This window comes from Ammospiza nelsoni, chromosome 6 (assembly GCF_027579445.1).
Source record: "Ammospiza nelsoni isolate bAmmNel1 chromosome 6, bAmmNel1.pri, whole genome shotgun sequence".
NCBI classification, from domain to species: Eukaryota; Metazoa; Chordata; class Aves; order Passeriformes; family Passerellidae; genus Ammospiza; species Ammospiza nelsoni.
In genome coordinates this window covers 28,014,688-28,028,650 of record NC_080638.1, presented here as the reverse complement: position 1 = coordinate 28,028,650, position 13,963 = coordinate 28,014,688, and the positions used below count along the sequence as shown (strand labels likewise).

Below are 13,963 nucleotides of genomic sequence, written 5' to 3'. Positions count from 1 at the left end.
GGGAATCTGGACTAGCTTAGATACAGGCATTTACATCAGCAATGTCTGTAAATAGCTGAGCAAAGTACTGCTTCTTATGTCTACTGTTCTGTGCAGACCAGTCTGTTAAGCAAGCGTTTTCTTAAGTTATTTAGCACAGAGAATCAACATGGTGTCTACTGAGGATTCTGAGCTATTCAAATTGGTGAAAATTCTATTTTTTTACTACCTCAACTTCTCTCTGGATCCTAAAGTAGAAAGTCTCATTCCAGACAGGGTTGTCAGAATTCCTGATGGTTTTGGTCTGAAGCTTTCCAGGTGAAGCAGACGGCAGCCACAAGCGTACATAGCAGTCTGATGCCGTCACTGCAGCAGAGAAAAATTAAAAACCTGATGCCAATGTTATAGAGGAACAGTAGGGCTAGGTCATAATCCTGGAGATTAATAAATATTACTACCTTTTTTTTTTTTAATTAGTAAAGAGATCACCATTTGGAAACAACCAAGGAAAACCATCTAATTACTGAGTAACTACAAACTGCAAATGTACACATGCACACACAAGGTACATTAAGAACCACATTTCCCATGTGAAGAGAAAAAGGAAAGTGGACTATGCTCACTGACCATTCCTCAGGCATAGTCCTTACAATTCCAGTCCATGATGTTAAAAAGTTAAACTGAAACTACAGCTGGTTCCACAAAGGGCTGTTAGGATGATTACAGGAAAGAAGAATGCATATTACAGCAAGATCAGAGTCTGGCTTGCTCAGTTGAGTCACACAAACATGCGGAGGGGACATAATGGCTGTCTAGAGGTGTTAGGCACTAGGCAAGATGATCTGTTGCAGCTCAAGGCCAGCATGGGCCCAAGAACTGGAGGGCACAAGCAAGTTGGAAATCTTCATTTCACTTCCATCCTATATCTATTCCTTATGGTTAGTGCAGGCAGTGCCTCGAGCAGCCATCCTTTGGGGAGAGCCAGGGTGGGGAAGCGCATTTACTTTGTGAGGCTTGGCAACGGTGTGAAAGGAAATCTCCCAGGTGATGTCTTTCAGAGCTGGAGTCAGGACTTGACGGAAGATTTCCACTGCAGCCCGAGATGCCTAAATACTTCAGACTGGTATCAAGCAGTGAATAACATTGCCCCGCAAGGTTTTGGCACGAAAGTGGAACTGTCCCTTCAATAGAGTAGATAGAAGAGATCATTGAAACTCAGAAATACAGGCCTTGTCACACTAACACCTTTCTAGTGTCCACTTCTGGATGATGCTACGTGGCACTTGCCACTGGAGCACAGGAAGTCTTTGGCAGGCAGTTATTCAACCAACAGGGGATTCACTCCCTCTGGTCTCCCTCACATCCAGGCTTGGTCCTACATGGCAAGGCATGGATGGTCTCAGCTGTAACTTGAGTAAATCATTGCAAAGTGATGCTTTTTTTTTTTGCTGAGTCATTTTTCACTAGAGGAATACACAGGCCAAAAGTTACAAAACTGACAAAAGGCAGCTCAATGCCTCTGCTCTAACTGAGGAACTCATTGGAGACCTCTGCAAAAATGGCAGCTGAATAGCTGGTCCACAGCACACCTGGAGAAGGAGGCATAGGAGGCTGTGAAGGGGAGATAATGAGTTAAAGACGCTTGAACACAAAAGTACCCAGCAAAGTCTGTTTTGCCTGCATGCTCAGCATGGGCTTTGAACTGGATCTGCAGAGGTCCTCCTTAAACAAAACTATCAATATAGTTTATTGCGACTGGTCAACAAATACCCTGAAAGATAAAGTATTTTAGAAGGCTTGAAATTCTCTAATTTATGTTTGATTATTGTGTATAATTGGTACATATCAATAAAAGGTCCCTAAATTCACAGACTAAATGACAAAATTCCTGCCCATGGAGATTCATAGATTGCAGTGTCCTAATGAAGTCTACCTTCCCTTCTTGGCCCAAAATATTAATCTGGGTGTCTTGTTTTTCACCAGTTCCCTGAAATGCCACTAGAGATGTACTCCAATCTAATGATACCTGAGACATTTGATCTAATTACAGCCCTGGCATTAGTATTTATATTGCTGTGCTTTGCGTACGTTGCTTGCATACCTTCGGAACTAAAGAATATTGCTCACTGTGTAAACTCTGCAGGTGACTAAAAACACAATCAAACCACAACTCACACAGGTCTCTTGACTTGATGTTCTTAGCTTGTATGATTCTTACAGAAAGCATGTGGATGGGGCAAAACTTCATCTGCAGAGAAAACAAATGCAATAATTTGATCAGCTCAGAAAGCAAAAACAAGATGTGTTTTGAACAATACAGGGGACAGTCTGCCCATGTCTGTTTGAAATGAGGTGACCACCTTCAAGTGGCTGTACCCCACACTAAAATGAAAACACAGCAGCACACTGGGCTGTTTGCTAAGGAGCTTGAGGAAATGAAGACAGAGAGAAAACACAGGCTCAGACAGTGGTATGGAAAGCTTTCTTTGTCACCCCACAGGCACTTGTTTTCAGGCAACCTGATGCGTGTATGGCCACAGTGATGGTTGTACTGCCAGCACCCCAAGGGTCCTGTGCCACCCATAGCTCAGAATGGGGCCTTTGGAAGGGGGTATTAGGAATTGCAGCTGCCTGCCCAGGTCATGGCACAGCTGACCTACCTAGACTAGGACATGGTACTTACCAAAATGTGCTATAAACATCTGACTTCGTATCTGAGCTAAGATTAAATTTCTGTGATGCTTGTAAATAGGGCAAGCTCACCAAGTGGCCCTGCTGACTTTGAGGGATCAGACCACAGGCCCAGCAGAGACCTTTCATACAAAATAAAAACTGCTCTGCTTTGCAGGTATGATATCACAGAATTCCATATCATTATGCATCCTGAAAATACACAATGGGAATGGAAGCACTTGCCTTCCAGACATGAGATTTATTTCTATCACAGGCAGGCTATCATTTTAACACTATTTCAAGTTACTTGTTCCTAATTTTTAACAGTTAAAGTTTTCCAGGCTAAGCTATTCAGAAAATACTTGCCATTTTCAAAAGACATTCTGAGAAGCATGAATGAATACATACATAAATGTAACAATCTTAATAAGAGAAGCAGGGAAAATACTTTAATCTTTTTTGAAATTGATACATTTAAATTTCCTTTTAATTTTCTGCTAGGTTTTTTCAGTTTTTCTGCATGCTATACTAGCATGATTTGTCAGCAATATTAGGAAATAATAACATGCAGTTATTACAATCCCACTATCACTAATAAATTAAAACTTAAAGCTTAAATTACCAACTGAAATAATACCTCTATTTGCTTAAACAGATAATCGCATTACACCATCACTAAATAATTTGACAATTTTATCTTGAAAGTTAGCAACATGACTAATTTTTCTGACAAGGAAATTATTAACACTGTAGATACAAACTGTTGGGGAAGGAGGAACCTCTCTACAGAAAGAGTCACTCACTACAGTTAATCTGAAATTCTTTTAAAATGAGGTGGAGACTGTTATTGGACATGTTTATTAGAGAGGAGAATAGCCTGAATTCAGCTTTATTCAGCCTTGTTTAGAGGTAAATTATGTTACACAAGATGGATATCATCTGAACTAGCATGTGAATTAGCATGTTCAAATAAAGGCCTAATATTAAATTTTATTATGTCACTTAAAGTTACATACTTTTAAATTTCAGATTTATATTTAAGAGCTACTCTGACCACATAAACCCTTGTTAAACCTATCAAATCACTTTAGTCTATCTCTTGGCTTGTATAAAATTGCAAAGCAAATTTGGTTTTGTGTGACAAGAACTCTTTCTAGTATGCTTTCCTCCAAATTTAAAACTGACATATTTAAATCTTCCTCAGTTTAATGCATTGTGGACATTACAAGTTAAATTGGGACACTTCCATATTATTCCAGTTGCCCGCTGAAAGAATTTGACTTCAATATTCCTGTGCAAATAGTTATTTATCATAGAACTGCCAGGTGGAACACTCACTCAGCATTCTTAGTGGTTTTCATTTACGTGAATTATTGGATTATGTAGACAATTACAGAGGTGACTAGTTTTAATTAATATGTTAATTCTTAGTCATTTTGTAATCAACTTCTCCCTTGCTCAACAGAAGCCCAAACCATTCATAGGATCTGCCTTCACTGAAGAAATACACGTTGGCATAAATTTTGCTTTGAAACATTTCGTGATGAAAATTTCCTAACTACTTATAAAAACAGTGCATCTGCAGGTCATCTTCAGAGTACTCTCAGATGTGACAGATGTTGTGTTTTCATCCTCTGCCACTACAGCCAGAGTGCCTCACTCCTTCTCCCTTTCCCTTCCAACAGCAATCACCTTCCTTAAACATGCCAACATTTGCCAAATGATGGAAACATCAAAGGTGACTTTTCACTCCTCCTGATTCAGTGCAGCTTAGTCCTGGTGTGATTGCAGGATAAAAAGCAAACAGATTCAGATGGGAAAGTGTGGCCATAATAAAACCCAAGGGCTCTGTAAATCCCACAAGGAAGCCAGAAACCATCCCTCTCCCAAAACTGCAGTTACTCCAACCTGTGATAACCATTCAGAAGCGGGCTAATTCCTTTTTTCATCAGATAAAGGCAGAGCTAATTTTATTCAACAACAGTCCAGAGCAGACCCCTAGGGTCTGATTTGGATGATGTAAAACAACATCTTTGCCTGAAAGGGCTGGTACACCAGAATACCCTTCTACAAAAAATAATTACAGTTAGAGGTACCATTTGTTGTTTTCATAACATGAAAGGCAACATGTAACTTCACAATTAATGCAATTTGATGAGTGCAGACACCCTATCCAGACAGCTCTTGACAGACTTGCAGCTGTACTGGCCTTGTTGGTTTTAGTTCACTTCCTTGGGAGAAACATGGTTTCTTGTACAGGCATGCAGAGAGTAAAAAAACCCTCTGTAAACATCCAGAGTCAAAGGTAGCTTTCCCAGAAGCACATCACTCAGTTTTTGCTGGGAAATTACTAGTGTGACACTGGGGCCAACAACAGAGTGCAGGGCTCAGCTACCTGGGTATTGCTGCATCCTAAGCAATTACACTCCAGGCCAATAAATAGTAGCATCTCCAGAGTACCAAAGGGAAGGCTAAAACTTGGGGAAAAAAAAAAAAAAGAACCAACAAACTTCTTTTCACTTGACAGTATTTAGCATTAAACTATATTTCTGTAGTCTCAAACCAAGCTTTGAGGGAGTAATTTCTGTTTAAAATACAGAAGAGTCAGTAATCAGGAGATAAAACTAGCATGTCAGAATTGCCACAGCTGTATCAAACCTTAACAGACTGAAAATTCACATCTGTTGCCACCATCTCCTTGATTGTAATAATACATGCTCACTGACTTCCTTCCATAGGAATGTTGATCAGCTCTGGAAGGACACATAAATCTTTTGTTTACAGGCAGTTAGTCACTTAAGGCTTCATTCCAAAAAGACAACTTTGAGCATACGAAATCTTAAAGCTCATAAATATTGAGGAGCATACCAAAACGATCTGTGGATGGCAGTAAAAGAAGAAAAACCTACCAAGAGCTTATATATTTGATTTCAGTCTTTATTGCCCCTCCATGCTGCTACTAGAAGAAGATCTCAAGGCCACCTTCACTAGAAAGTCAGTATTCTAGGGAAGATTTTGCAGTCTGGGAACTTCATCCCATAATTCCCTGTTCTCTTCTTTTTAAATAAGTCCTTGGTTTGTACATGTTGGAAGGCTGATTGGAATGTCAGTGTTTCACTTTCTCTGCGTCAAACTCAGACAGCTCTCTGAGCAGAGTTATCACCATGGGATAACACCAAATTATATTAAGCTTTAGATGAGGATTTTGCTGTCTTCTGGCATTTTGATAATAGCTGTAGGATTTGTCACTCAGCTTTATACATATGTTTCAGACATGAATAATTATTTTCTTTCATGGATTACTTCTTCCTCCAGTGGCGTACTAGAAGCTGTAGAATATCATGCCTACAAGATCTCACACCAAATGTAATTATTTGGCATATTCTTACCATTATTTTATGTTAGATACTGAGGATTTGGTCCAACTACAGTTTGGCAATTTACCAAATTGAGATTAAATCTATAAATGTATAAACTATAAGAAAGCTCAATTACCAGCCTGGTTCTAAAGCACTTCCTTCCACTAGATCCTCTAACATCTAGTACGGGCTATAAGCCCTTCCATTGGTGAGAACACTGCTAGAAATTTGTCTTTCCAACCAGCTGCCTACTTTCATTAAAATTAAAGGGATGAAAAGTTCTAGTGGAAAAAGTGACTGACTGAAGAAATATAGAAAACTATGAGAGTCTCATTTTGCTTGGGAATCACAATTGTCCCAAATTTTATCATTGGAATTTAAACAATTAGTGAGGAAATCTAATTCACCTTACAAACCTATACTGTAATTTCATGTAATCACTGATGGATTACTTCAAGAATCCTTGTGGATTTGGGATGTATCTCCTGTTCATATATATCAGTTAGCTCTTTATACGTGCGAGTGGGTCCCTCGGGGCTTTGTATTGACAAAATTTCTGAGTATTTTGCCAGATGAAAATTATTCCATAGTCCACAAAATAAAATTTCTAAGGAGGGATTATTCTTGTCTGAGTGGAAGAAGTTGCTACAAATATAAGTTGTAAATTCAATCACTTCTGTGTCAATTTGGTAGCTCTCTTAAAGTGCAAAAAACTAACTGGGAGATTAGGAGATCTTCATAGATAGTTCAAAGTACACACACATTTCTAAACATGTGGGTTTTTTAATGTAAAAGAAAAAAAACCCACTCTATTCTTATTTCCATATCTATTTACCAACTTATACACACTGAAACACAGGCTTGCCTGACACAACAGCAGTACTGAATTAAACTCTCTTTCCTTGGGAACAGAAGCTTTCTGACCTGAAACTATGCTTGCACTCAAACCTTTTGGCAGTGGTGTCTATTTACCAGGAGTCTGTCTGTACTCATGGAACATCAGTTGCAGCACTGGGATGAAATGCAAGAACTTTGTCATTAAACTTTCTAGATAAAATTATACCTGAGCTATCTACCCATGTGTCAGCTCCAGAACTGTCTTACTAGATACAACACTGATCTTTAAAACTGACAGATAATATTCATATCTACAATAGAGAGATACATCTGGATCTAACTGGTAGATGGACTAGATACAAATTTTATCCAGAAAGTACATAGCATTTACAACTCATTTTCTCTTCCTGAATGCTTGCATATTTTTAATCTATCCCTTAAGCTATCTGTTCAAGCTACTGATATTTTTCTAATCTTTACCTTTGCCTTTAATATTACCCTGTCACCATTAATGATCTCTATAGGCTGTAGCATGTAACATTGTGTCTCACTATATTTTAAGCCCATGAATGCCCATATATCTTTTATTAATATATTATATAAATATTAATAATATCTATATAATAATATAGATATTATTAATATCTTCATAAATTCGACAAAGGATTTGATACATAAAGAATGATTATCTGTAAGTAATTCATGCCTTGCATTCAGACATGCCTTGCATTCAGACATGTCGATTTTAAGATACACATGAGAAAAGAATTTTCAGCTAATAGTTCTGTTGATTTATACTAAGAGCCATCAGTTAAAATCTCTGAATGGAACTTACTATTAGAAAACTCAAGTCCAGACATGAAATACTTCCACAAGAATTGCAAAAGCTGTAAACAGTACGTTAAAAATAGTTAGATCTAAACAGGTCAAACAGGTCATTAGATGTCTCCCCTGCAGCTAAAGTAATATAGATTATGCTTTGTTGCTAGATAAAGCTGTTGGTTTATTTCAGCTGGGGCAAGCAATGAACATATGCTATCCAAAGAAAAGGACCTAGGAGGCCTAAAGCACTTTCATTTTACGGAAGGTAAACTCTTCAAGAGCAGCCTCCTCTTCCTTCAGGGACTTCACTCCGGCATGTACACCAAGGGCAAAGCAAAGTATCCCATTTGCTCTGTGCTTCCACTGAAGCTCACTGAGAGATCAATTACTGGGAGGTAAAAGAGGAGAGCGGCGAGGCTGCAAAGCTCAGGATGCCCCTGCCCCACCACAGCGGCCTCTGCACCCCAGCAGATGCAGGGAGGAGGGAGTTGGCAGGGAGAGCTGGAGCAGAGAGGCCCGAGAGCGAGGAGCCCGGCCACGGCGACGCACGTGGCTCCGCTCTCTTACCTTGGCTGGTGGGCTCCCCATGGCGCCGAAGATGGCGGCAGCGACCGAAACCCCAATTTGGTTAACAGATCTGTCAGCTGACAAACAGGCTGGCAGCTTGTTGTGCTGCTGCTGCTGCTGCTGCTGCTGCTGAAGTAACCTGAAGGACACATATAATTTATACAGGCGCCGAGCTCCACCCTCTGCCTCCTCTGTGTGGAGGAGAGCCTGCCTACATCTGAGAGGGAAAGATCTGCAATGTCAGAGGTGAGCAGAAAGGCCGACACTTTTAGTATTTCTCACCATTTGCTATTGCCCCAACATCCTCCCAACAGGTTTTTGGGTTGATTCTGACATGTACAGGAAGTCTTCCTTCACTCTCACCTCTTCCACAGATCTAGTCAGAAGATCTGGGATTGGAGAACTAAATCTCCAATCTCTGGTGGGAGACCTACAATCTCTGGTGGGAGATCAACCCACTTCTGAGTGCTCTTTTCAACTTTTTCCACAATAGGGACTCAATATATTCCAAATATATTATTGGGAATCTTTTTGACAACCAGTAAATCATGACTCCTCAACTGGAAGTACCTACTGGCTGATCACCCGGCCAAGGCAGAGATGCTGGTGAAATTGAGATAAATATTAGCAGAGAAAGGGAAAGCTGCAAGCCTTCTGGCCTTTTTCCCTCTACCTGCTACTGATATGAATATGATAACTTGACATTTCCCAGTTTCCCATCCTGTTCCCCCATCAACTTGCTGTTGACAGTGCTGGGTCAACAGGGCATCCCTAAAGATGGCAGAGGCAGGGCTTCCTCCACTTCTCCCATGTCTACTGTGACCTGCTGACAGAGTTCCTGTCAGGACACTGCTGACACTGCTCCAGGCAATCTACTCTGTCTGTACCTTTATCCACACTTGCAATTTCATGGTGTACAGACCCAGACTTGGAAAAGGCCTGGAGGCCACCATAAGTTTTCAGTAAGGTATGTACTCACTGGGGCATAGTAATTCCAGATAGGATCAAGCCTCACAAAACAGCCAGTGGACACCTTAAACTAATGGAGAATGTCAAGAGTTAATTTTCATCAAATAGTATGAATTTGGTTTTTGACAAGTGAAAAAAAATTAATTCTAATCACGATAGTTTGTTAGGAAAATAGGTTTACCTGAAATCTTTGGCTTCAGATTATTCATGAAAGTCAGATACACACTGTGGATCATCCACTTCGTAAAATATTTTCCACAAAACCTGCCACCAGTTAAAATCAGTTTTAGGCAGATGCCCCTGGGCTTCTGCAAGTGACAACCAGCCACTCCAATTGACATTTTGCAGACTCTGCTCTGGAAAGCAGCACTGTGCTCACCACCAGGCAGGACTAGATGCACTCGGTTGAAATCTTTGAAATACTAAGAAGAAAAATATCTCAAATAAAGGTCTGGTGTTTACATGCAGTATATCAAAGGGCAGTTACAAAGCTCACAGAAAAATCAACTAAAACTCATTTGAAAGCAATGTGGAGTTCAGAGCAATTAACTGTGGAAGCCTGCAGGACTGCTGCAGTAACACTGCTTTAACAGCCTCACTTGGGCATTTTTATAGCACCAGTTAAGACTGTAGTGCACACACTCATCTTCTTGCTTCCATGGACACAGGAGTCTGTAACATCCCATTTCCAGAGACAAGGAAAAAAAGCAGACAATAAAGGAAAAAGGCTCTATTCAAGAGGAGTCTTGGTTTTCTACTTTTGTACTGCTATTGCAGCTTTAATCAGACAGTCTGCTGCTATAGTGAACTGAGACACCAAAGTAGTACATTGACAAATTTACCTCCTAAACAGAAGGCAAGTGGAAAACCAGCCAGAGAACAATGACCTCCACTCAAAGAGTGGTATGTCTGCCTGGAAACAGAGCAACACATTAAAAACAAAACAGCTGTTTTAATGCAGGGAGACCCATGTCTTCATGGAACAGGAAAGAAGAAAAAAATGCTCCCAGAATGCTTTCAAATCAAGGTGCAAAAGTTATTTTGGAGAGCTATGGAACTAATTTTTCCAATAGCCTCTCCAAGAACTTAATGTTTCCAGTAAATCAGCATGGCCAAAATACATAAAACGCTTTGTGTTTCTTGTCAACAAGCACACTGACAACTACTACATCCATTTTCTCCTGGACATCAGGAGATGGGCTATGTGACATCAGGGCTTGCTGCAGACATTAAAAATGTACAGCATGTGGAAAGTAAGACAAAGTCAGCTGCGTAAGGAAGGAACAACAAAACTTAGAGGTTAAACCTGAACCAAAGAGGGCACAGCAGAATATGTCAGTGAACTAGAAAATAACCAGGAAATAACTTTAAGATGGTACAGAAAGTCCTCCCCCTCCCCTTTTTAGAGGGAGGAAGTCATGCCAGGCTTATACTAGTGGAGTTAGGCTCAGAAAATATGATACTGTACCTGCAGCAGCAGATTGTAAAAGACAGTTCAGAAGATAAAGAGAAGAGATATTCTAGAAAGACTTTACTTGTTAATTAGGACAGTCTCATTCCACATTTGTGACTGAATCTTACTTCTTTTCCAAACTACTATTAAGAAAGTACTTGGAAATAAGCTGGGGTGGGGGAAGATATAAAAAGACATATCAAATTACAACGAGGTTAAATTGGTTCATACACTACCTGTTGGCATTTGGATAATGCACACAGGAGACTGTGTGAAACAAAATCAGAATGGAAGGAATGCAAGCCCATGCTGCAAGCTCAGCATGAAAGAAATAAAAGTCAATTAATATAGCATTCAGCTAAAAGCAATTTACCCAGTGGGCTGCTCACTAATTGCCCCTTGCAGGAAGTACTGAGCTGCCAAAAACCAAGCAGTAGAGTGGCAGCAACTCCAAATGATTGTAAACTGGACTATCCTACTGGTGGCATAAACTGTAAAGCCAACAGGGACAGAACCTACAAAAAATACAGAAGTTTCATTTAGCGGAGATCATCATTTGCCCCAGCAATGGCCCTGCAAAATTTCAAACTCAGCTTTGGTGTACAAAAACTGCCCTCACTGAGGCACTGTCTTCAGAGTCCTTCCACCCTTGGTCCCAGCAGCTTTGTGAGGAAGGATGGCAGTTACCAGAGCACACTCCTATAAATATAAACCTCCCATAACTTTGTTTCAGAAAAGTTTTTCATCCATCCCATAAAACCTTTTAAATAGAGATAAGTGATGGCTCTTTCTAGGGCTAGATGCAGCCACACCACTGAGTAGGTGGAGGTGGAAGACTGCATTTTGAGGAGATGTATTTTTTTGCCAGACAGAGACTATGGAAGATAACAGTAACTTTCTTTTTACCTCATAAGTCAATCTGTAGCTTGTTCAGCTCAGTGGCTAGATTATGAAAATTATATTTATCTAGGAAAATAAATGTGTACAGTCAAATACAAACCACATTTTTAAAAATTTTCTCAGAAATTGAGGGGGAAAAGTAATTTTTTCACTAGCTCATCACCAAAATATTTTTTCCTTACTTGTTTTCTTGAACTACTGTAAAAAATAATCCAAATAACAACAAAAAGTTTATGAAAGTATATCTCAATTTTTCAATTCAAAATTACCATGTGAAACTAGGAGCTATAAAGCAAGCTTCAGAAATGCCACATTTAGAACATGTAACATTTAATTGTGAAATAAAAGCTAATTTTTCATTGTTTTCCCCTTGCCCCATTCTGAGCAAACAACATAGCCATTCTGAAATTATTTTAGAACTTTGAATGCTTTCCAAACAACAATTTTCAGAACCTGCTGTTAATTAGAACAAAACTACAGGTTGTCTATCTGAGCAACAATCAGGTGATAACATTTGTAAATGAACTGTCCTTCTGGCTATCAACATCCAGCCCTGTTTTAGAAAAGTAAAAGGTGTTATATCCTCTTCCCTATCTCGTGAACCACTGTTATCTTAAACAAAGACTTCATACAGTAAATCCAGTATCACTGGCTCTTTTTCCTGGCCAGAGTAAGGGAGCTACTAATTTCCTTAGGTGCTTTGCAGGTGTGGTTGTAAATAGGGCAAGATAGTGATCTTTGCAGCTTCACCACAGGAGGAAGCTGCTTATTACTTACCTGGGGTATCTGAGGACTGCAGTGTTACCTTTCCAAGACACGTCAATGTAGAGCCACACATTGAAACCTACTGTGTTTATGTTTAGAAATTGTTCTTTTATTTTAAACCAAGCAATTGCAGAGCACCTAATTGAAATGATAATTGAGTAAGATATTTCAATGTCATTCCACTCAAGCCAGTTTCTGAAACCTTTATCTTTAGATCTTATTCAAATAGTCTGACACTGATGTCAGTATAAAATTGCTTGTGCAAAGACCTCAGAAGAGTTAGGTAAGTATTACACTTCACCACTTGGCTGACAGGAACACTTGACTTATGGTAATGGTATTCAACTTCAAATTATCACAAGAAGGGTTTCCTTCAAGAGGTAGGGTTGCCACCTACCTCTTGTATTTATTTAATGGTCACTTTTTAGAATCAAGAGAGTAACTCTTGCTTTCTGCTATTGTTTTTCAGCCTCTATGACTGACTGTTCTTTGGGGCAGGATCTACTAAGGACATGTTTGCTACTGAAAGTTATTATACTGGGCAAGAGTAATTAAAACACAAAGGTTGTAGTGATTGTATGACACATACAGCATCATTTCTTTTCTGTTTCTGTCCAATTCTCTTTCAACTCTGTATGTGGGTTTTTCAAGGTCCAACCTTTACCTGAGCATAGCCCTTAGATGTTGGCTGAGAAAGAAATAAAAGATATACAATAATTTCTTTCAAATAATACAGAAATCATCAAGGGTTCAACTAATGCATTCCTACCAGTGCCTTATTGACTCAGAAGACCTTCAAAAATAGCAAGACTAAAACAGTAGCAGGCATCCTGACTGTGCTATTCTGTAGGTTGTTATTGCCAGTGGGTAGGCTTCTTAAATAAAGCTAGCATCAGCCAACTAGCCAAAGCCTGGCCAAGGTAATCTGGAAGATTTTAATGAAGTGCAAAGGTAAGAAAACCACTGAGCTGAGCATAGAGGCAAGGCAAAGAAATATGGAAACAGCCAGTTCAGGGAGAACTGAATGCATTCAAGTTTATCATCAGTAGCTCTGGAAATACCCGCAAAGTGCCTTTATAGCAGGCACACTGATCACTAAGAACAAGTGAATGCTGACACAGAGTCCTTGGTAAATATCCAAAAAGGAGCAAGTCTTAAAAATACCTAATGGCAAAGTTTCATGTTGCAGCAGGAAATCTAAGGGCTAGCTGCTGCTAAAACAGGAGGTTTTGCTCCAGTCAACCCACAAGCTTAGAAAGCCCTGCTCCTACTTCACAGTACTGGCTCTGAACTCCTCTGGCTAAATGCTGAGCTCATTTGAGGAGCTGAAGCAACAGAAAACTACTCTTCTCCTTTTCCTGAGGAATTTCCAGGGCTGCCCTTCTGTAGTGGCATGCAGCCATTACCTCAGCTTGAGCTCAGTAGAGGTAATGTGACCATGGACAAGCAGCATTATCCATGAGAGCTGTCTAAATCATCAGAACTCCAAGGGAAATGAGTATCAGAGGTGGAAAACACGTTAGACAATTCAGTGCACATTCCTGCAAGTGGATCATTACCCTCCACTGATCCCACTACCAGAAAGTCACAGGGCTTTTCACCACCTCTCTGTAGGTAGTGTAGGTCTTCTAAGTTTACT

At 39.8% G+C, this 13,963-nt stretch overlaps 1 protein-coding gene across 1 annotated transcript in view; it reads right to left on the bottom strand.

The window, feature by feature from the left end:
- LOC132074417 (cytosolic phospholipase A2 beta-like) overlaps window positions 1-8,258 on the bottom strand; it is a 28,971-nt gene extending 20,713 nt beyond the window's left edge. Inside the window, exons 1-4 of the mRNA XM_059474230.1 lie at window positions 8,238-8,258; window positions 2,155-2,227; window positions 984-1,160; window positions 209-345 (exon numbers count right to left, since the gene is read on the bottom strand). Coding sequence (XP_059330213.1) covers window positions 209-345; window positions 984-1,160; window positions 2,155-2,227; window positions 8,238-8,258 — 408 coding nt within the window. The remainder of the gene's footprint in view (window positions 1-208; window positions 346-983; window positions 1,161-2,154; window positions 2,228-8,237) is intronic.
- Window positions 8,259-13,963: the final 5,705 nt, after the last annotated feature.